This window comes from Pyrus communis, chromosome 15 (genome assembly GCF_963583255.1).
Source record: "Pyrus communis chromosome 15, drPyrComm1.1, whole genome shotgun sequence".
NCBI lineage: Eukaryota > Viridiplantae > Streptophyta > Magnoliopsida > Rosales > Rosaceae > Pyrus > Pyrus communis.
Window position 1 is genome coordinate 3333429 of NC_084817.1, and position 23001 is coordinate 3356429.

The 23001-nt window shown below is 37.0% G+C and overlaps 3 protein-coding genes across 3 annotated transcripts; all 3 read right to left on the bottom strand.

The window, feature by feature from the left end:
- Window positions 1–1561: 1561 nt before the first annotated feature.
- LOC137717413 (U-box domain-containing protein 7-like) lies at window positions 1562–4366 on the bottom strand. Its single transcript, XM_068456779.1, has 2 exons — window positions 3598–4366; window positions 1562–2675 (listed from the first exon to the last, which is right to left on the bottom strand). Exons 1-2 carry the CDS (start codon window positions 4227–4229, stop codon window positions 1742–1744), a joined length of 1566 nt encoding a protein of 521 aa, XP_068312880.1. The 5' UTR covers window positions 4230–4366; the 3' UTR covers window positions 1562–1741.
- Window positions 4367–8264: 3898 nt separating this feature from the next.
- Window positions 8265–13151, bottom strand: LOC137717710 (chaperone protein ClpB4, mitochondrial-like). The gene is made up of 10 exons (XM_068457161.1): window positions 12692–13151; window positions 12343–12561; window positions 11783–12020; window positions 11481–11676; window positions 11337–11391; window positions 10841–10991; window positions 10443–10751; window positions 10027–10292; window positions 9007–9936; window positions 8265–8931 (listed from the first exon to the last, which is right to left on the bottom strand). Exons 1-10 carry the CDS (start codon window positions 12965–12967, stop codon window positions 8620–8622), a joined length of 2952 nt encoding a protein of 983 aa, XP_068313262.1. The 5' UTR covers window positions 12968–13151; the 3' UTR covers window positions 8265–8619.
- A 1165-nt stretch (window positions 13152–14316) lies between these two features.
- On the bottom strand, window positions 14317–16601 carry LOC137717712 (signal peptidase complex subunit 2-like). Its single transcript, XM_068457162.1, has 5 exons — window positions 16422–16601; window positions 16058–16209; window positions 15670–15751; window positions 14769–14908; window positions 14317–14641 (listed from the first exon to the last, which is right to left on the bottom strand). The coding sequence occupies exons 1-5, from the start codon at window positions 16521–16523 to the stop codon at window positions 14545–14547; spliced, it is 573 nt and encodes a 190-aa protein (XP_068313263.1). The 5' UTR covers window positions 16524–16601; the 3' UTR covers window positions 14317–14544.
- Between the last annotated feature and the right edge of the window lie 6400 nt (window positions 16602–23001).

Here is a 23001-nt window from a genome sequence, read left to right on the forward strand (position 1 = left end):
ATGAAAATATGATACAAAAACATAATATAAATATCATTACTCTAAAAGTAAATCATAAAATCAAATTTACTGCATCTTTCGATCAATGGGCCAACCAAATTTTGCACATTTACAAAGGACACTGGTAAAAAATGGAAAGTAAGGACAGTGGTTAAAAATGGAAAGTTACTCAAGGACAAAGCAAAAGATACCAAGGTGAATTCCAAAATGAGAGGTTTTTTAGTATACCGAAAAATATGGATGTATATGTTATATGTTATTATACAAGTAGATGAGTATTTAGAAAAAAAAAATTTATCACCAATTTTATAATAACATATTGAATACCGCCTCGTGTTCTAGACATCTTAAAAAATCTCTCCACCGCCATGAAAATTATGTGAAAAAAATACTTAACTTCTTACATGTAAATCAGTTGAGCACGAATACTCGATGGTTTCCGTTAATGACGAACAGCTGTCGATCACGTTCTTCTCTTTAGATCTGTAAATAAATTGTTAAATAGAAAAACCAGTAAACAACGTCAAAGCATACATAATTAAGAAGGTAATTAATACAGTATTAAACTAACGAGAGAAGTGAAGGAGATGCTTAACATTAATAATCCACATTATCCTTACTGCAAATTATGTAATAAATTCATTTTTTTCCAGACCTAAATTACAAAAAACAACAAGGGAAAGATTCCCAAATGCTCATAGAGAGCAAGACTTCCCTGCTGAAATTTCAGCAGGAGATATCTTGGATGGACACGTGTTCAAATTTTTATTTTTTTAATAAAACTTGAACACGTATTCATCCGAGATTTAGTGTAAGCAGGAATTCTTGCTGAAATATTCAGCAGCGAAGTTAATTCCCAAAGAAAGGTCCTGAATAGTCACTATATCATATGCATTAGAAATGGCCGACAACCCTTCCATCAGTAATTCACTTAAGATTAGATCTCGCGGACCGAGAAATTTGAAACATTTAACTTCAACATTACAATGTCATTAACCTATTTTACTGGCCAACTCTACCAAACCTAAAACTTGGACAATCCGATCTTTAGAGATTCTCTCTTGCATGAATGGTCCGAATCATTTTTTCTCTTTTGATTCTCTCTTGAATGAATGGTCCGAATCTTCGCCATAGAAATTTTGAATGGATCTAATTGTGAAATTAGCAAATTTTATTTTTTGGGTGGGTCCAACTGGTTGGACAAAACTGTACTGTGAGTCTGAGTTGAAAACTGGCCTCATGATTGCGGGGACGCTCAGGGAAAAATGTTTTATGACCAAATAACCCCTTGTATTTTCTCATTTTCCGTTCTTTGCCACTGAGAAAAATCTCTATTGAAAGTGATCGCATCATCTTACGGGAAAAACTTGAGTCAAATCCCATGATTTCTTGCTACATAAACCTTTCGCTGCAAGGATACGGACACATTATTGACAGTTGCGTAATTGAAGTATCGAGAATATCGGCATTATGGAAGACAAGTTGATAGTTGATAACGTGTCAATACACGTTTTTTATGATTAATATTGAATTATCGGATAGATTAACAGATCAGACAATCTTATCGAAGTTTGTTTTATTCGGATTATAATTACAAGCACTATATAGATTTGAACAAATACATACACTAACAAAAGCTACAACAGACCAGAAGTTGGAATTGAAGTAAGAACACAAGACTACTAACTTCACAAATTCTTCACCTTCAATCTCTAGATCTTCATTGGCAGCTCTAATTCCCTCAAAACGGCAAGCTTTTCGAGGTTGAACTCGAGGTGAGCGACTTGAAATGATCTGACGGGACGAAATCTTGCGGCAAATTCGCCCGCTTCACGATCCTTCTCATGTTGTCTTGCAAACTCTGTTGGATTAATTGCTTCACGGCTTTCTTCTCCTCACTCATCGTGTCCTCCTCGTCCTCCATACACTCCTTGGAACCCACATTCAGGTTTGAAGAAGACGATGAAGACCCACAAATGGGAGCGGAGACAGCTGCCCCCATACTCCTCCCGCTGAAGCTCTGCGAAACCTGCTTTCCTTTATCTACTCTCAAACACTCCAAGATCCTTGAGGCTCTCTTCTGCGCCAATGTACTCCCCAAAAGCGTCAATTCGAGCAATGCCGAAACCATCCCTGCCTCGATCATGGCTTGCCTATCCCCAAACGCCTTGTGTGCCATTATCATCAGAATGTATGATGCCTTCTCTTGGCACCCCGGCGAGTCATTCCAGTTCAATGCATCAACCAAAATTGGAAATGCATCCTTCACACTGCTAATTGCCTTTCGGCCTTCGGGAACAGACACCACGTTGCTTAGAATTGCAAGGATTCTTTCGCTCACTTCCATGTCTCCGAGCGAATTCAAGAAAAACGGGATCAAATCTGTTTCCAATATGAACGAAATATTGGATGGGAAGATTGAAAGATTATACAGCGCTCTCAAGGCGTCTTGCTTGGCTTGGCAGCTACTTGCATTGTCCGAATTCTTGAGGGTTCTAACCAAGAAGGGTATGGCGCCCGAAGCTCCAATGATCGGTTTATTTGAGTCCAACGCGCTTAAGCCGAGGAAATTCGCAATTATAGCTTCTGAAACTGATGGGTCTGGAGGATTTGGGGATTCAATTAGCTTCAGCATATTGTGCACTGCCCCTGCTTGGAGAATAGCAGCCTTGTTCCTGAAGAAAAGGGGTGGTCCAAAAAAGCATTGATAAACTTACAAGTTACAACATCAGAAAAAAAAAATTGAATGAAACAATTCAAACAATGTGTCCTTAAACGCGATTCAGATGCGAAAATAACCAAACAAAGTAGAAAATTTAGGAGTGCTTCTTTAAAAAGTTATACTCGTTTGAAAGTGCTTTTAAAATAACTAAAAAAACTTCTGTTGAAAATATTTTTGAACCACTCCTTAGTAAAAATGCCAATAAATCTTGAAAAATGACTTGAGACGAAGCACAATTCAAGTACTTTTGGAACCAATAAACATTTTTTCTAAAAGAACCTTAGGTCAATTAAAAGAACCTTCACACGAGCCCTAAAAGTGCTTTATTACAACTAGAAGCACTTCTATTCACGTTTGATAGAAATGAAGAGAGTAATCAAGTCACTGAAGCCAATGGTTGTGATAATAAGAAAAGCATAAAACGGTTATGAGTCAGGGAAGCAGCTAAGTGATTCTTCAAAAGCACTGAAGCACCTGGATTTCAGCTCTAAAAATTACAATGTTTTCATAGATAAGCACCCCCAACAGAAGCGCTTATGCAGAAAGCAGTTCATCATTTCACAAATCTGCAAGTACTATCAACGGCAACAAGATAAGAACAATTCAGAATAGTTATTAAATAATTTCGTTTAAGAAGCAAAAACAGGTGAAAATCTACAGAACATTGAAAATGACGGAGAATAAAACTTGATGACGTGAAAATGACAGAACATAAACACGAATTAAACAAAAGTAATTAATCTTGATTAATTAGCTAATTAAACCAGAAATTGCATGCACGAAGAACAATCAGGGAGAGAAATTAAGACGATTAATTAACAAAAAACAAAATTAGATAAAAATTAAGCTAATTAATCCTGTTTGTGTCAACTCACACGTCGTTGCCGATCCCGAGATTGAGCAGAGCGTAGAGCGACGCGATCTGAGAAACGGCGTCGTCGGAGTCGAGCAAGGCGACGAGCGGAGGAATGACGCCGAGCATCGCGAGCGTGGCTCTGGCTTCCGAGTCTTCCTTGGCAAGCAATCTAACCTTGCTCGCCGCCTCTTTCCTCTTCGCCGAGTCGTCGTCCGCCTGCAGGTCCTTCGCCACGCGCTTCAGCTCCTCCAGCGCCTCCACCTTCTTCTTCGTCGCGGCGTAGTTTTCCGCTTCCGAAAACTCCGCGAGGTTCAGAAGATCCGAGAGCTTCTCGGACTTCACTTTCGGCTTCACAGCCTTCTCCGCCTCTTTAACATTCGTCTGCGACTGCGTCGTCGTCGTTTTGGTTGTGATTGATCTGAGGGTGGTGACTCCGGTGGCCGGAGGAGTCGGGGGACTGATCGGAGCGGCCTCGTCGTCAACGTCGCGGTGGCGGTAGCGGGAGCTGCGGCCGCAACTGACGGCGTCGAAGATTTTCCGACGGAATGAGGCGCCGGAGAAGGACGACCAGAGCCAGAAATGGCCGGAGGAGGTGGTGTTGGGGCGGTCTAGGACGACGGATCCGACGTCGTTTCGGTGACACTTGGCCATTACTCTTCGATTCTTCCCGGCTTCTTCTCGAGTGCGGAGGAAGGAACTACATTGCACGAAAAAACCCAACGAAATGCGAGGGAGAAAGAGAGAGGGAAACGATCGGATGAAGAGGGACTCTGCTTCTTTCGTACTGACCCTACTGACGCTTAAAAAACAGAGAGGAGTGATATATATTTAAAAAAAATTATAATTTAAAAAACATTCACAAAAAGTAATTAAAAAAAAAAAACTAGTTGGTGGTTAATAAAATTATCACTATTAATCTCTATGAATTAATGAAACTCTATTTGTCAATTAAAAGAGAATGAAAAGATTCTTTAGTTTTTGATCAAAAAAAAAAATGATGGGTAATAATGTAATTTCATAAGTTCAAATTTTACTGTTTTTATTGAAGCATCACCTATATGTGATATTAAAATACCTCTAATATTAAAAAACATAAATAAATAAACCTCATACTCTCCCCACGTTCTCTCTCTCTCTCTCTCTCTCTCTCTCTCTCTCTCTCTCTCTCTCATTTTTTTAAAAAATGTGTTCATACATATAAAGTGTGTAGGCAAATACTAGTTATTTTCTAAAAATATATTTTTGTAAAAAACAATAATAACCAAAAGTAAAACAATAAATAATAAATAATACTAGATACAAAATACAAAATAAAATAAAAAGGTCATTTGCCAAATTGCCAGACAAGTAGGCATATAGCAAGAGACTAATTTAAGATTATAACTATTTTATTTATTATTTATTCATATTTTTCTAGTTATAATTTTTTTAATTGTTTTAATACTTTAAAATTCACAACTGTAATTTCACATATAAAAATTTAAAAGATTAATTTAATCGGGTAATCAATAAAATAAAATTTTAATACCTTTTGTTTTAAAATTATAAGATTTCTATAATCAACTATTTACTCAACATCTTCAAATTTCACTTCGGATTTGTAAAATGAAATCTATGCCAAATTACAAATGACCGACTTTTAGCTCGCGTCAAAACCATGTTTGTGACTATGACCATGTAACCTATGTTACATTTTAATGCTAAATATTTTATGCCACGTATCAAAAGTTAGTTTCACCGCTTTATACATAACATACTTCGAACTATAAACGACCAACTTTACTTCACGTGTTCCAAATTTTGAATGCAAAACCTACTTAATATTATAAATAACTGCCTTTTCATATTGCACATAAAACAAAACTTGGTCTCAATTATTGTTTTTACAAAAATGTTTTAATCTACTAAAATTTTTACAGATAAGAAAATTCAAACTCGAATGAAAACAAGAGAATGTACAATTTTACCACATTTTCCCTTCTTGTTTTTGGCAATTACATATTTCCTTCATTTCTTCCTAAACCCTTTTTTTCCCCTTTTTTTTTTTTGGACAATCACATTTTTCCTTCATTTCTTCCTAAATCTTTTTTTTTTTAAATTTTTGGACAACTACATTTTTCCTCCATTTCTTCCTAAGCCCATATTTTTTATTTTCCCTTATGTTTTTGGACAATCACCTTTTTCCCTCATTTCTTCCTAAATCCTTATTTTTGCCGCAAAGAAAAATAAATAATTCTAAGGGAATTTGTGTTGGGGAGAAAAAAAAATAAAGGGGGCTACCAAAGCAGGGCATTAGTTTTTTTTGCATGGGGAAATGCGTAATTTGGCACTATTTACTACAGTGTATTGTACCAACACCGTCCCCTCATTTCTCATGCCTCCCAGCTAAGAGAGGCGTCGCGTGGGGCCCCTCTATGTCGTTTTTCTCTGGGACCAGATAGGTGTTTGATTTGGGGGTTGCAGGATAAGCGGAGCGGAGGAGAGAGTTGGGTGCAACTTCAGGGGAATATTTGGCATCAAAGTGTTTCCCCACTTTTATTTATTTTATTTTATTTTAGCAATTGAATAAATGAAACTTTAACGAAAAGTTATCGGTACTATTCATTTTAACGAAAAATCATATTTTTACATTAAAAAATTTATCCTAGTATTATTCACTTTATCCTTTATTTTTTTATTAAATCTCAAAGTTTTCAAGCTATTTTCATTAGTTTTCTTTTGAATCAAATGAATTTAAAAATATTAACTGTGAGAGGTAAACGACTTCTCCCAATTCTACCAGATCGCCATGAGTGGAGCTCCTACCATAACATAAACGAAAGATCCAAGATTTATCCTTATAAATAAAAAAGAGTGTGTGTACATCATCACGCATTTCCAATTTGGACTTTGTGTTGATCTTTTCATATAAAATAAATAGAAAAAAAAACTCAAACTCACGTCATGTAAGTACTACTATTAATAAATTGAGTTACAAGGTATTTGTAATCTAAAGCGCTTTATGCACTTTCTGTGACATCCCACATCGCCCAGGGGAGTGATCTTTAAATGTATATTCTCATCTTACCTAGCACGAGGCCTTTTGGGAGCTCACTGGTTTCGGGTTCCGTAGGAACTCCGAAGTTAAGCGAGAAGGGGGCTAGAGCAATCCCATGATGGGTGACCCACTGGGAAGTTGCTCGTGAGTTCCCAAAAACAAAACCGTGAGGGAATGGTAAGCCCAAAGCGGACAATATCGTGCTACGGTGGTGGAGCGGGCTCGGAAAGTGATCCGCCCCGGGCCGGGATGTGACACTTTCACTTGGCGAGGCGAAGCAGACAAAGACGAAGCGATGGTCTAAGCAGTTCGTTGCTTTTCAAAGGGTCTTGCTAAGACTGTCTAGCGGGGCGTTTAGTCGAGGTAAGTCCTTTTAGTCCCATTAAAGCTAGTTCATGCGATAACAAATACATGACTACACTAACACTTAATTCAGTTCAATCTAGTAAAAGCTAATAAGGGCAACAAACGCACCCATATATATAAGATTTTAGTTATATGGATGCCTTCACTTTTACGTGTTAAAACGATGTTATTCTTTCCACTTTATCAGAAAATTTATGAGTTCAAATCTCTTCGACGATGTAAAGAAAAATCATAATCACACTGGGAGTTTTTACCTAGTTTACACATAAATTATTGATGCACGGTTGTCAGCTAGATTGATTAGGCTCGAAAGGCTAAAGGGCAGAATTATTGGATGCTGGGGTTTATTAGCCATTGAATACATCCAAAAAGTACAATATCCTAAAACCATGTCAAACATTAATCTCGTGACAATACGATAATACCACAATTAGTGGGACAAAAATGCCAATCGGACATGAAAAAGACCAATAGGATGTGACTTGCGTACATCTTAGTGAACAAGTCTCTAATATGTGGAGTTTAGCACTTTTGAGGCTTTTTCTATTTACAATCGCAAATTATCAAACCCAAATTTTACATTAAAGTCTTAGGTAAGGTTGACGCATGAGAAACATTTGTGCGTGATTGTCTAATTATGATAACTTTTATACTGAGTGAGACTAGCGTAGAGTCGGATGAGACTAAAATACATAAAATCTCACGCTTTTGTGAGAGTTTAAGTACTGTTTATCTGATGATTGTTGTACACTTATTGGTGAGCTTTAATACGATCGGAATCATAATTAAGCACCTATTTAAAATGTGAGCAAAACCAAACCCTCTAAAGTCTTAAATCCTTACCGATGACAAAGTCCGAGTGCCCTTACATAAGCTTTTGTCACTTAGTTTCACACCCTTATAAATCTAATGAGTTATTCATTCTAATATAGTCTTTACGCCAAAAAAGATCTAGGGGGTCTAATTTTCTGAGCATATGATAGGAGAGAGCCTAATAGGAAGAAGATTAGCATTCATAATTAACGAATGAGAGCCTAATAGGAAGAAGATTAGCATTCATAATTAACGAATGAGAGCCTAATAGGAAGAAGATTTAGGGGGTTTAATGACTTATGTAGTGTAAGACATACGAAATTTGTATTTCTTTTTCTTCTTTCTTTTTAACACAACGATGGGGAGAAATCCGTAGTCGGCCATGCATATACGCAGTAACAAATTAAAAATTCGAACCTTGAGGAGTTCCAGTGTTACAAGATTTAAGTTTTTAATAGAAATAGAGGCCACAAAAAATTTCAATTTATTCACTGAAACATTTTGTCAAACATTTAGTGAGTTTGTTGTCGCCAACCAAACTATATGCGATTGTTGTCGTCAGCCGAACCATGTTGCGCATATGTAACAAATATGACGTATGGTGAAGCAACCTGACATACGCTGCCGGCTACAGTGAAGAAATTGCCATGTGAAGTGCCTCTGCCTGCGACCCCGCATCTGTTTGTTCGACATAATTCTTCTGTTGTCCGGTAATTTCCATTCGATAAACTCTGATAACTTTGTTCCATTCGATAACACCTTAAAATTAAGACAAACCCCTTTCTCTTCAACTTATTTACAATTCAAAGAACCGAAAACGATCGATCAGTCGTTCACAACCATGGCATCTGCAGCTGAACTGCTTTCCAATTTCTTGATCCGCAACCTCTTCTGAGGAGGAAGGTCTTTGGCCGACGGGGACGCCTCAGCATCGACGATAAGCGTGTCTTCCTCGTTGAAATCTCCTCTCAGGACTCCCATTGCAATTTCATTCTCAACCAACTGTTGTATCACCCGCTTCACCGGCCTTGCGCCATAGTTCGGATCAAAGCCTAATGTCCCGAGAAGCTCCACAGCTTCCTTTGTGTAATGAAGATCGATTTTCCTCTGCTTCAGCCTGTCTTTCAGTCGGTTCATCTGCAATGAGCAATGAACAAGTTAAGCATCTCTAGTAAGAATAGCTAATAAAAGCATTTAAGATAGATTGCTTACCTGTATCTCAACAATTTTAGCGATCTCCTTCGAATCCAAAGGCTGGAACACAATATACTCATCGATTCGGTTCATGAATTCAGGGCGGAAAGTTTGTCTTGCCAACTCGACGACCTGTTTCTTCATCACTTCATAAACTGCTTCCTTGCTGTCATGCGTGCTACGAAGAGTTTCGAGTATGTAGTGGGAGCCCAGGTTTGAGGTCATTATCACAACGCAATTGGTGAAGCTTACAGTTCGCCCTTGAGAGTCGGTTATTCTCCCATCATCCAACAGTTGTAACAAAATGTTGAAGACATCATGATGCGCTTTCTCAATTTCATCGAATAGCACTACACAATAAGGTCTTCGACGAACCACTTCTGTTAGCTGCCCACCTTCTTCGAAACCAACGTAACCAGGTGGTGCCCCAACCAAGCGTGAAACTGCATGCTTTTCCATGTACTCACTCATATCAATTCTGACAAGAGCATTTTCTGTGTTGAAGAGATAGCCAGCCAAGGCCTTTGCAAGCTCGGTTTTTCCCACACCAGTAGGACCCATAAACATAAAACTTGCTATTGGTCGATTTGGGTCAGAGAGACCTGCCCTTGAACGTCGAATTGCGTCAGCTACAGATTTCACAGCTATATCCTGACCAATCACCCTATTGTGAAGAACCTGTTCCAGCTTAACCAGCTTGTCTCTTTCTGATTGTTGAAGGTTTGACAAGGGTATACCAGTCCATTTGCTTACAATTTCAGCAATATCAATATCTGTGACCTCTTCACGAAGCATAGAGTTTCCAGACTTCCGATACTCGGCAAGGTTGTTCTCAGCCTCTTCTAACTGGCGTTGTAGGGACATTAGAGTTCCATATTTGAGCTCAGCAGCACGATTTAGGTCGTAGTCACGTTCAGCAGCTTCCATCTCTTGGTTTACTCTATCAATCTACAAAGTTTAAAAACATATGAATCAGCAAATCAAGATATGAGGGAATTTTCCAAACAAAAAAAAATTGCACAGTAAACAGAGGAATACTTCTTCTTTAATTGATCGTATGCGAGTCATGAGAGCCTTCTCACGATCCCATTGTTCATTTAGCTCTTTCTGTTTCTGTTTCAGCACTGCCAGGTCACTTTCCAACTTGCTTAACCTTTCTTTCGATGATTTATCAGTGTCATTTTGCACTGATAGCTTCTCCATCTCCAACTTCAACACAGCTCGGTCTACCTCATCCAACTCGGTTGGCTTAGAAGTGATCTCCATCTTCAGCTTTGCAGCAGCTTCATCAACGAGATCAATGGCTGCAGCAGATTCATTTTCACAGAATCAAATAGAGTTCTATACAGAACATGAAGAAAACTTTACAAGGAAAACCCATTTCTACCAAACCTTCCCCCCCCCCCCCCCAAAATACCACCAAGAAAAGGCCTATAAGATGAAAAGTTTGTTACCTTTGTCAGGCAAAAAACGTTCTGTAATGTATCTGTCTGAGAGAACTGCTGCAGAAACAAGAGCACTATCTGATATTTTCACACCATGATGCAGTTCATAGCGCTCACGCAAGCCACGAAGAATGGATATTGTGTCTTCCACAGATGGCTGGCCACAAAATACTTGTTGAAATCTACGCTCAAGTGCAGCATCCTTCTCAATGTATTTTCTGTACTCATTTAATGTGGTTGCTCCTATACACCGAAGTTCACCTCGCCCAAGCATTGGTTTCAACAAGTTTCCAGCATCCATCGCACCACTTGTAGCCCCTAAAAGAATCATTAACAAGGACATCAGGAGAAAACATGACAGATACACTACAAAAATGTTATAGCTTTATCAGAAAAAGAGCACAAACCTGCTCCTACAACAGTATGAATCTCATCAATAAATAGTATAATCTGTCCATTAGAAGCAGTAACTTCCTTCAGAACAGCTTTCAACCTTTCCTCAAAATCCCCACGAAACTTGGCACCAGCAACCAATGATCCCATATCTAAGGAAATCAACTGTAGAATACAAGACAAAATGAAAAATTAATGCAGAAATTTTTAAAGTCAAAGAAGAAACTGTTTCATGTGAAACATCACGCACGATTAATGCAGTATACTTATACAATGAATTGAATTGAGGGTGGATCTAGCCAAATTTGAATTGAGATCCAAGTACAAGAAATTGAACCTGGTTCAGATTTGAATAACAATGTCAAAATCCGCATTCAATCTTCAAACAAGAAAGAAGTTCCTATACTAAGGGTTTTTTTTTTTTTTTTTTCCCCACAGAAAATATTTAGTGTAATAACTATGAGAAAAACATATCAATCAATTGATAAATATACTGAAATGAATAACTACCTTTCTATTCAATAGCGGTTCTGGAACATCCCCACGTACAATCCGCTGAGCTAATCTGCAGTTAATATCTAAGTCATAATAAATCAAAACTTGTTGAAAAAGTACGATAGAGTAGAAAGATGCAATGCACCCAAATAAACATACCCTTCAGCAATTGCAGTTTTTCCTACACCGGGCTCACCGATAATAACAGGATTATTCTTCGTTCTCCTAGACAATATCTGGATACACCGCCGTATTTCATCATCTCGGCCAATAACAGGATCAAGTTTGCCCCGCCTAGCAAGTTCAGTCAAGTCATTCCCGTACTTATCCAAGGCCTCGTACTTTCCTTCAGGATCTATATTAAAAAAAAAACAATATTGATTTTATTATTGAAGGTATGTAAGAATACTGAATACATATATGCATAGTAAAATGTCAATTCAAGGTAAGGCACAGCATACTTTGATCAGTGACTCTTTGACTTCCACGAACATCTTTAACAGCCTCCTTCAAATCCTTATCACTAAGCTGGAGGTTTCTGAACAATTGCTGCCCAAACCGCGCATCGGCCTGAAACGCCAACACAAGGTGCTCCACCGACACAAAATCATCTTTCATATCTTTCTTCTGCCGCCGGGCATTGTCCAACAAGCCAACCAGATGCGAACCCATAATAGGGCCACTGGTGCCACCCGTCACCTACCACAACACAATGCTCAATTAACCACAATGCCATCTCAAGGACAGTTTGGGACTGCTTCTGGAGAAGCTAAAACCTCTCTCTGGCAACCATAAGCCCCTATGACTCTGTTTTGCATAAAACTTCAATAGTTCTACTATCCCTAAACCCTAAAGCCTACTTTCTTTTCAGGAAACACTTCCAAGTGCTTTTCCAGGACGCAATTGGGTTTTCAATAAAATCTTGACGAGTTTCTAATTAAAGCACTTGCATTGAAACGAAACATGGTTATGCCATTACATCTATGATGAAAAATGGAACAGGGGTTTCGATTAAATGCACCTTGGGCTGCTTATCAATGAACTCGTCAGTTGCTTGAAGAACCGTAGTGTTGTCCAGCCCCGCCTTGGTAAAAATTCTCCGGGCCAAACCATCCTTCTGCTCCAAAAGCGATTTCATCAAGTGCTCAGTTTCCACCACCTGCTGCTTGCTATTTCGGGCAGCTTCAACGGCACCCACAATGCCCTCCCACGCCATCTCAGTGAACTCATTCTGACTGACCTGATTTTTCAATCAAGTTCAAAATTTCAAAAATTAGCCTCCAATTTCCAATTTTATTCATATAATATATAAAATAAATAAAAAATTAAAGATTCAAATCCAATGAGAATAATTTTAGGGATTTTGTGACCTGGGAGGAGCTCGTGGCGGAGTAGAAATTGGGAGTCGTAGAGTGGAAGCTGCGAGTGAAGGCGCTTGCCAAATACTTGGCCGAAGCGACATTTCCCCTATCCGAAACGATGCAGGGGCGAGAGAAGGGAGCGGCGGAGCTGCCGAAGGCGCGGGCGGAGGCGGCGACAGCGATTGCGCGACACTGATGAGAGAGGGAGTTTCTGGTGGAGGCGTTCAGGTACGCCAAGGCCAGGGCCGACTTGGTGAGCGTTGTGGTGGCTCTCCTGCTCGCCATTTGACCACGAAATGAAGGCAAACAAGCACAACAGAGAATTGAGATTGATTAGGGTTTTGCTGTAATATATTCGGATTCAGTGAGAGAGAGAGAAGAAACTTGAGGAAGAGGCAATCGAAGGCTGTAGAAGGAACAAGGAAGGAGCTTTGGGGGTGTTTCCAGAAGGGGCAAATCCTGTTTTATTCCTTTATGCTTTTTCTTTGCCGCGTTTGTCGTTGTACCAAATCCAACCGACCCAATTCTTTTGGGCCTATATGATAGGGAAGAGATCCTCTCCAGATCTCTCCCACCAAAGCGTACCAATCAATTAATCCGAACATTTAAAATTTAATTCAACAGTTACAAATAGAAAATCTCTTTAAAAGTTATAATAAATTTATTCGTTTGATCAAATTTCAAGAACCCGTATTAATTGATTGGTAGGTTTGGTGGGAGATATCTGGAAAGGATCTCTTCCCTATCCGATATTGGATTAATCATGTAGCACTATACGTATATTAAGACCCGTTTGGAAATGCTTCTCCAAAATACGAGAGACATTAATATGAAAAAAATATCATCATGTCACAATGAACTTTTTAATTGAAAAACGGGGCTAAAAGCAAAGGCTCTAATAAATTTAGATTGGGACATCTCAAGTCGATCATCACGAATAAAACTAGCTAAACAAGGAGGATTATCAAAATAAAAAGTGACTAAATATATATCAACTAATCAAGCCTATAAGTAGCTAAATTGTCTGCCACAAAAAAAAAATTAAAACCTCTATAAACATGCTGAAGTTCGCATTACCAAGATCTTAAAGGCAATTCTCGACAGGGTACAACAAGGGCATCCAAATGATAATTATTGCCAACAACTTGCAACATCAAATGAACTACGACTGCATGGTCTGATTCCACCAGTAATGAATCAATGTGTAATGTCCATGCCAATTGTAAGCCCAAGTAAAGACTCCATACCTCAATAACTCATCAACCCATAATCTTCATGCCATGTAAGCCCAAGTAAAGACCCCATAGATCAACAGTGAGAATCTCACATATGCCCAAATTGGCGTAAGATCCAAAAATTCATTTACCATCAGAATCTCTTTAAATACCACTCAACATTAAGCTTAAAACAATGTAGAGGATTCTCCTAGAACGTACTCCACTTGAGAATGCTTTATGTTAAAAGTACTTGAAAGCACTTTTGATATAAGCATTTTGTCACATGAAGTGCCTCTCTCTGAAAGTTATTGTGACTACCGAGAACCACTATCAAACGAGCCCAAAATTGAAAATGAAAGCAATGCTTCATGAATAAGCACTTTTAACTTTTTTAGCTAAACGTAACTATGAACAAAATGCAAAATAAAAGTTTACAAACATGAAAAAAGAACACTAGTAATTTCAGAGCTCACAATTTCATGATATCTAACAAACAGAAAGGCACTTTCATAAATAAGCTTCGAAGTGGGAACCTGAGTGATCATTATAAAGGATGGTGACTGTCTTTCAAATTCATTCAAGTTCATGACTACCAAGAGGTTTTACCAAAATCACAACAAATGGGGTTCCCTGAAAAGCCAGAATTCACTTGCTCTTCTTCGGTTCTTTTGCATACTCGTTGATGAGTCCGTCCACTTCCTTCCAGAAAAGGCCTTCCACCAACACTCCATCCTTGGTAAACCTGAAACAGAAAAACAAAAGTAGAGCAGAAAATATTACTGCAACTTGAAACTCCAAGAAGCAATATGAACACACGTGTGAGCACTTATGCGCAGACATGAAAGGGAGAGGCGGAGGAAGAGAGAGACCACTGAGTAACGCTCTTTGTGAATTCCACTGGTTTGTTTGCAGATATTGATTCCGGATCTGCACTGGCTACTGTAAGCGTGTACAAGTCAGAAAATCTTGGTAACTTGGAAGACACCACCAACCCGGTGCTAAAGGCGCCCTGCACAAATGCATTACCAATGAGAAATGGACAACACCAATTTTTATGTTAGGCAACAAGACCATATTTCGACTTCTCTTTCGTGAAGCAACTTAATGTGCATCCATTTCAGATGATATAATGAACTGCTAGCCCAAATTCCAAGTGATTATGCAGAAGCTGTAAACTGAAACTATTAAGTTTCTTTGAGTTTCGCACTCGTTTAAGTTGAAATTAAACCGACTTGATAATCCAATTTTGCCAAACTGACCCCAACGTACTGAAAATATTTTTGGCATACATACTTGGCAGAATTGAAATTTCCAGCAACTATAGTACATAGTTACTAGTGAAGAAAACAATGACACCTTAGTTCAAATTACCTGGATCTACAAACTAAACATGCAACGAGACAAAACTCTCGCATACTGAAGGAGAAATTAACTAATGAACCATGTTAGAGCAAAGACTCAACAGTTTGTATTTATTTATAACAAAACGTAAACAAGCCATGTGACTTGAATTAAGCTAAGACAGTCCATGTCATGGCAAAATTTGACAGATTTAAGACAGCATTGCTAAAGACTCCAACTCTTCTTCCTCACATCCTATGTAGTACTAAAATCTTATACAAAACATCTGCAGAACCATCTCCACCAAGCATGAAACTATCGTTCACCGAGACATCAATTGACTATGTGGTGGTAATACTTAAAAACAATATACAAACATTAAACAACAAATATGAAAATGTTTACTAAGAAAAACATAAAAGAGCTTACCGCAGGAGGATGAGTGAACAAGATTGCATTTTTCTCCTTTGTGTATGAGACCAGCTGCAATATCCCATTAACGATGACATACTTGCCAGAGTCAAAGATGAAACAGACTTGCGGAATGATCATTCGAACAAGGATACGCCATTAACTATTCAATCAGATTCTTACAGTCCTTTCCGAAAATTCATTCCTCAATTCTTCTGAACCAAGTCGTTCAAAGTTGTATCCGCTCAAAATTTCGTAAATATAGTTAACAAAACACACGACTTACGGAATATGGTGATTACGAAAAAAAAAATCACGATCAAACAATGTCAAGAACAGACAGCAGAACCCAGTTAGCACCTAACTTTAACCAATTATCTGAGATCAATTCCAAGAAAAAGGATATAATGCAATGCATCCAAGCAGGAAATCTCGGTTTTCCGGAAATTTCTTGTTGTAGAACTGAGCAAACAAAGCAATGATTATCACAGCGGTTCCAATCAGCAACTTCAAGTTACTCAGCCTCGTATTCTCCACATACCCGCGACTCTTAACAATCTACAAAACCATTTTAATTAAATTAATCCAATCACTAATCACTCCAAACAGCCTCATAATCCACAAATCACACAATAAATCAAGCAAAACAAAACTTCTGATAACCGCATGATCCAAATCTTTCAGAAATTGAGGAAATTGTGAGATTTTAAACTCAATCGGTAAACTGGTGAAATTAAATTTATGAAAACATTGGAGAAAAATCGACCGACCTCGGAGACAGACTCGTCGAGGAGGTGCTTGATGGAGCTGTGATCTGAGAGATTGACCTTCTTAGGGTTTTTGCTCTTGCTCTCTGCCTTCGTCTCCGACATTTTGGACTCTTGGGATTTCTTTCAATTTTCTTCAGTCTTGCAGCTGAGAATTTTGCATATCGCGGGGTTTCGGCTTTTTGGGCGATTGAACTGTTTCTGTGACTTCTCAGTGTCTTGACATCATTGTTCCAATCAAAGTCTGTCACGTGGACAAAGAGACATACACGTGGGATCTTTTTTCCATGTCACCCATTTGGAGGGAATTAGATCTACTTCGGAGCTTAGGCGATCTCTAACCGATGGCTGGCTAGATGATTCGTTTTAACCCTCTGGCTCTCCAAGATTCTCTAAGATATTAATATTTTAATAAACAGTATAGGACCATATTTGCCTCCGTCTCCAACCGAGGGTCAGAGGGCCAAACATAATTTATTATTTAAATTTAAAAACTACAACAACTTAAATTTAAAAACTACAACTAAAATTTAAAAACGACAAATTAAATTTAAAAACTACAAATGAAATTCAAAAACAACATTAACTTAAATTTAAAAACTACAACAACTTAAATTTAATATCTATAATCAACATCATCTTCATCATCCGCCATCGTAAGAGTATAGTCAGAGGTAAACAACTGTCGCTGGCTCATAATTTTTTTTTTCCTATTAAAATAGGTCTTACTCATTGGAGTGTAATTCGAAGTGTTTCTTTCCATATTCTTATCATCCATCTTTTCTTGCATTTGTTTGGCCCATTTTTCATGCCTACACTTCCTTTCTTCCGCCTCAAGAGCATTTTACTCCGCCAATAATCGCAATGAGGCTGCCACTTCATGTTGAGCGGCGTAATCATCATTTGCCTTACCCTTTCCTCCAACCTTCGTGCCTTTTTTCGTCCCATAACCCTAGGTATGAAACCTTCACCCGAAGACAGATTTTCTACCCTTGTTTGTTGAATGGTTGGAGATCCATCTTCATCCATATTTGCAGCTAAGGATGCAATTCCGAACACCGGCGTAGAAGCTCTCTATGGTGGATCTTCAAATAACATACACCCTTTACAAATTTCCCAACAACTATGAAACTGAAAGGGTTTCGAGCTGCTCTCCATATACAATTCCTCTGCTTGGCGTACCTAGAAAAAAATTAAAGGAAATTAGTTTATGAAATTAAATGTAATATAATTAAATATTTAAAATAAATTGTGAAAACACTTATTTCGTCGTAGTAATTAGCGTTGCTTTCATGTCTACTTGCAGCTGCTAACAATACTTGGTGCCATTTGTTCAAACTTGGCTGAAGATGTTTCTTTCATCTTGAAGAACAACTCTCGTGGTTTCAAATATTCACTGGAGTGGTGCCTTCATAGAACTCTAAGTATTTTTTTGACACACGAGTCCAAACACTGTCATTTGTTTGACAATTCCCCCTCACACTATCTTCCGACACCCATCCAAGCCCTACCTTCCATTATAAACGAGGCCATTTCAAAATTATTAATAAAAAAAAATTTTGAATCCAACGGTAACTGGCGCCAACTAGCAACGACTAGCTGACGTCAGCTAGCCGTTGGATTCAAAATTCTTTTAAGCTTTCTTGTCGGTTATAACCGACAGGAAAACTGATTTTTCTGGCTAGCCATCTCTGATTCCGTGGGGCCCTCTCAGTATCCACAACCCTCTGGCCTAGCCCTCGGTTAGAGACGGTTTTCAGGCTATTTTCGACCCTCTAGCCCTCTGGACCCTTCGGTTAGAGATGGCCTTAGTGTCCGGAGCCTTGGGGTCCATAAATCTGGATCACACATTTGTGTGTAAATGATATCGGAGTTGTTGGTTTGTGTACTGAGTCGGTGGAATGAGTTAATAAGAACTGTCGGATTCAATTTGTATGACCTAGGTTGTGAATCCAATTCCCATTTAGAGTTATATATTTTCTTGTTCCCAAATCCCAATTCACCGTGTAGCAAACTTGTATTTGACGAGTGTTTTACCTTTTGAACACGCGTCTAATATATATTAAGTAATTTTCATTTGCAATGGGGGGCTAAAGGGCTCAATATAGCCCACATTTAACAAACAACGCATCTTCAACGGTGAGCTAAATAGAATCTTGAAAAAGATTCCCGAGCTAAAAGCTGATGGGCAAACCAATTGTAATCCACTTGAAGCCTCAAGTAGAGATAGGCAAATACCCATTGGTTATGGGTAACTGCAGTTATCCTTCCATTTAAATTTGACGGTTACTTAGATTAATAAACGGTTATGGGTATAATTGTTGACCCGTGAAATTTAAATGGGCGGTTATGGGTATTACCCGCGGTTATAAACGGGTACCCATTTAACCGTTTATTTTAATATATGTAAAACTAAAAATAAATAAAAAATATTTGTTTCTAACTAGGTTTAGTATCCCGAGATATATTTGATTATAAAGGGCCATAATATATATATATATATATATATATATGTATATATATATGCACCTCACTTGAGAGAAAAATATAGTTGATAGAATGAGCTAATGTTTAATATATGTGATTGAATGTGCTAAAGCATTAGAGTGCTCGCCAGTTTTGTTTTGAAGTCTTTTAGAGTTTTGACCAATTCAAGATAATGATTACCTTGAGCATTTAGAAACATGTTATTATCAGATGATACGTACCTATATATATTATTAGAGTCGTTAGAGATTAAAGTGAAACGAGAACCATGTATTATTTTGTTTATTTTCTTCACTAGTATTAGATAAGAGAAATGAATATAGAGAGAGACAAATGAGAAAAACATGATTATTACTTTCTGCTTTTCATCTTTTTGTATTACCCATATGATACAAGCATACGTCTCTTTTAATGCTTGTAAAAGGCTTCCACACCAAAACAATAAAAACAAAACTTATACTATTTAAGCAATATAATTCTGACTTCTATTCTTCCACTTTCCACCCTTAGCCATATGTGGTTGTTTTCTTTATGTGGACATTCACACCAATTTCACAACAGAAATCATTACTTGAGTATTTATAGTCTTAACAACTACTAATATTAGTGAGAAACAATTCAAGAATCAATTACAAAAAACAAAAAGGCACAACTTTTTATTACTTGTAGGCCAAGTAACTCCATTATTTTTCTTAAAAAAGGCACAAGGTATGGAGAAATATCATCACAGTAATTCTCAAGCCTATCTTTTCTCTTTGTGCAGCTCCACCCCTCTCTCTCTCCTTCAGTTAAATTTAGGCTACAACACATTGTTAAACACGCTTCACTAAGGAACTGAATGCTTGTTTACGACAAAGCCGTTCACAATATTCATCAAGCAATCCAAGTAATCTATAAAACATGGTTTCAATTTTGATATTTTTTCAGCAATGATTGCATGAAACATTCACCATGAAGCATGAACTCTAATTTTACCTTTTTTTTTTTTTTTTTCAAATTATAGATTCAACTTAAATTTATTGTTCTTATAATTGTGGTGAAATGAATATGTGTGAATAAGAGAATAAGAAAAAATGGGATTTTTTAAACCCTACACGCATGGGAGTCGCAGCCTGAAGCCGCGCTACCCGAGCCACCAAGTCGTTCCTGCTCCAAAACTCTAAGGTCCAAAACAAAGCCATTTTGCATCACCTTTCTTACAGACATGGGCTACCTACCGTCCCACTCGGTTTTTTTTTTTTCTTTTGGGCCTTGTTTTTTTTTTTTTTTTGGCTCTCATGAAATAACAAGCCCATGGGTTAGGCCTTGTTTTTCACTTTTCCTTCTTAACCCAATAATTGGGTATATAATCTGTTAACCCATGTACTTCTCATTTGTTGCCTAGCAACCCAACAACAACTCCTTTGGGCCTGCAAGCCACGACAGCCCCATATTTTGAGTCGTCACTTATTATTTTCACACATAGGTCCCAAAGCTATTCCCGTTCACTACTTACATATATTGTGTTTGTTTGTAGGTATCATGAACCTAGAGTTCATACTTAAACTCGAACTTGAAGTTTTGAAAATAAGTGTCATAAAAATTCGAAGTTTCATAAAACAATACACCTGTAAAAATCCGGAGTTCTCGTAAGTGATTTGTTAGGATTACATGTAGATGATACTTTTAAAAACAACTGTAAAATTTAGTTTGTGCAAATTACTTTATTGTCCATAATTTTATTTTGTGATAGAAGACAAAAATGTTTTTTCACCCTCTTATAGTTGACAAAAAGAGTTTCATTAATATGTGGTTTAAATTAACTTCTTCCTTACAAATTTGTTATTTGTAAATAAACTAACTTGAAATAGGTCCAATTTTATGGAAAGAGATCATCTCCGGATCCCTTCCACCAAATCCACCCAATCAATCAATTCAGACCCTTGAAATTTGATCAAATGGCTACAAACAGGAGGCCCCTTTAAAAGTTATAATAACTTTAGCCGTTGGACTAAATTTCAAGGGTCTAAATTAAGTGATTTGGTGGATTTGGTGGAAGAGATCCAGAAAGGATCCCTTTTCCAATTTTATGGCCTAACAATTAGATTAGTCTAATTTTTAGTTATTCTTTTATTTAGGTCCATGAATAGGACTCCATATGTCAACACTTTTTGTTGTTAGGTTGATATTTTGCATTGTGATTACTATTTTGCTCTACTATAGCTATTCAATGGAAAAAGAAAAAAAAAGAAAATGATATGATCGGTACTTTGCTAGCAATTCTTTCTACATACAATCGCTAAAAAGATAGCGACTATTAAGGAAGAAAATCGCTATCTTCGTACCGATCACAACCTTTTCAATTTTTTTTCAGTATTTTTATTTTTATTTTTATTTTTTATTTTGTTAGCGTTTCTTTTATTTCTCTTACCATAACAAGAAGTTATCATATTCGTGTTTTTCAAAATATATTTTTTCTGTGCAAAATATATTATAATTCATTTTTAAATACTTGTAATCAATGATTTAAAATCTAAATTTAAAGATATTTTTCTATTTTTTTCACTTTAAGAATGAATAAAAAATAGTTTCAAGACCTAATAATCGGTAGGATCACATTCAAATGTCTTGTAATATTTTCCTTAACTTCAGTGCAAAATATTTCTTAAAGCTAAAAATTTCAATTTTTTTTTTTTTCACAAAAAATTGTATGTTATAAGTCAAAGTTAGAGTCATTATATTTGCATCACATATTTCCTAAAATTAATTTAGGACATTTCCAAAATTTTGAACACTTATAAATCTCTTGGGGGGGGGGGCCTCACTATTAGTTATATTATTTTTCTGTTTTTTTTAACTCAGGTACCCTATTAGTCAGCATAAACCCAGATTTCATCTGATCTTTTACAATCTTAACTACCTATCATATAAGTACTTTTACAGTCTAAACTACATGTCATATAAGTACTTTTACAGTCTAAACTACCTATCATATTATAATATTAGTCGGCATAAACTTAGATTTCAATGGATCTTTTATAATCTAAACTACCTATTATATAAGTACTTTTACAGTCAAAACTATCTGCCATATAAGTACTTGTACAAGCTAAACTACCTATCGTATTGTAACTACCTATCAGGGTGGAATGAGTAATTTTACATGACAAGATGTAGTCCTCCATCTTGGTAATGTTAAAAGCCCCTGAAGCTAATACAATCAATGTCAAAAGCCTCTTGAGCAATTACTTACGTAAGACAATCAATGTATAATGCTCGCGAATCATGTAACAAATACCAGCAATAATGAAGCTTACTGTTGTAAATGACTCAATGAAAACATGTAAAATTACTTGTAGTTCTCATAGCTTCTTGCGAATTCAAATTCAAATTTGGATACTAATCTGTAGGATTCACGAGGAAAATTCAAAACATGAGTTGAATAGAGTTTTTGATGAAACGACGAGATTTGATAAGTAACCTTTTTTTTTTTTTTTTTTTGTAATACAACAATATATTTTACACTAAAAATGATGATAGTTTTTTATGAAATGATGAGATTTGATGTGTAACTTAAAGTTCCATGTTAATTCTAGAAGAGTCATGATAAAACATTCAATGACAATCGGTGCAATTTTATTTTCAAATTATGGACACTTTAATTGCTTTACTTATTAGACCGTACCTATGACTGTGCAATACATTAGACTTATATCAAAACATACGGATCATGATCCTCTCTTGAGCAAAGGGTGAGGATCCTCTTGACCAAATTCATCGGGCCGTTGAAATTTTATCCAACGGCTACAAACAGGGGGCCTCTCTAAAAGTTATAATAATTGTAGTCATTAGATAAAATTTCAACAGCCTGATGGGCTTGGTCAGGAGGATCCTCACTAGGGATAGGCAAATACCCATTGGTTATGGGTAACTGCGGTTATCTGCCCATTTAAATTTCACGGTTACGGTTGTGGGGAACCGTTTAGATAAATAAATGGTTATGGGTATAATCATTTACCCGTGAAATTTAAATGGGCGGTTATGGGTATTACCCATGGTTATAAACGGATACCCATTTAAACGTTTATTTTAATATATGTAAAACAAAAAAAAAATT

Excerpts from the sequence above, each read along its gene's own strand:
- LOC137717710 (XM_068457161.1), bottom strand. The coding sequence starts at position 12,967 with ATGGCGAGCAGGAGAGCCACCACAACGCTCACCAAGTCGGCCCTGGCC. Across the intron at positions 12,021-12,342 it reads TCATTGATAAGCAGCCCAAG|GTGACGGGTGGCACCAGTGG; the intron begins GTGCATTTAATC and ends GTGTTGTGGTAG. Across the intron at positions 9,937-10,026 it reads TACGATCAATTAAAGAAGAA|ATTGATAGAGTAAACCAAGA; the intron begins GTATTCCTCTGT and ends TAAACTTTGTAG.
- LOC137717712 (XM_068457162.1), bottom strand. The coding sequence starts at position 16,523 with ATGTCGGAGACGAAGGCAGAGAGCAAGAGCAAAAACCCTAAGAAGGTC. Across the intron at positions 14,909-15,669 it reads TGTTCACTCATCCTCCTGCG|GGCGCCTTTAGCACCGGGTT; the intron begins GTAAGCTCTTTT and ends GCATTTGTGCAG. Across the intron at positions 14,642-14,768 it reads ACAAAGAGCGTTACTCAGTG|GTTTACCAAGGATGGAGTGT; the intron begins GTCTCTCTCTTC and ends TTTCTGTTTCAG.
- LOC137717413 (XM_068456779.1), bottom strand. The coding sequence starts at position 4,229 with ATGGCCAAGTGTCACCGAAACGACGTCGGATCCGTCGTCCTAGACCGC. Across the intron at positions 2,676-3,597 it reads CTCGGGATCGGCAACGACGT|GAACAAGGCTGCTATTCTCC; the intron begins GTGAGTTGACAC and ends CCTTTTCTTCAG.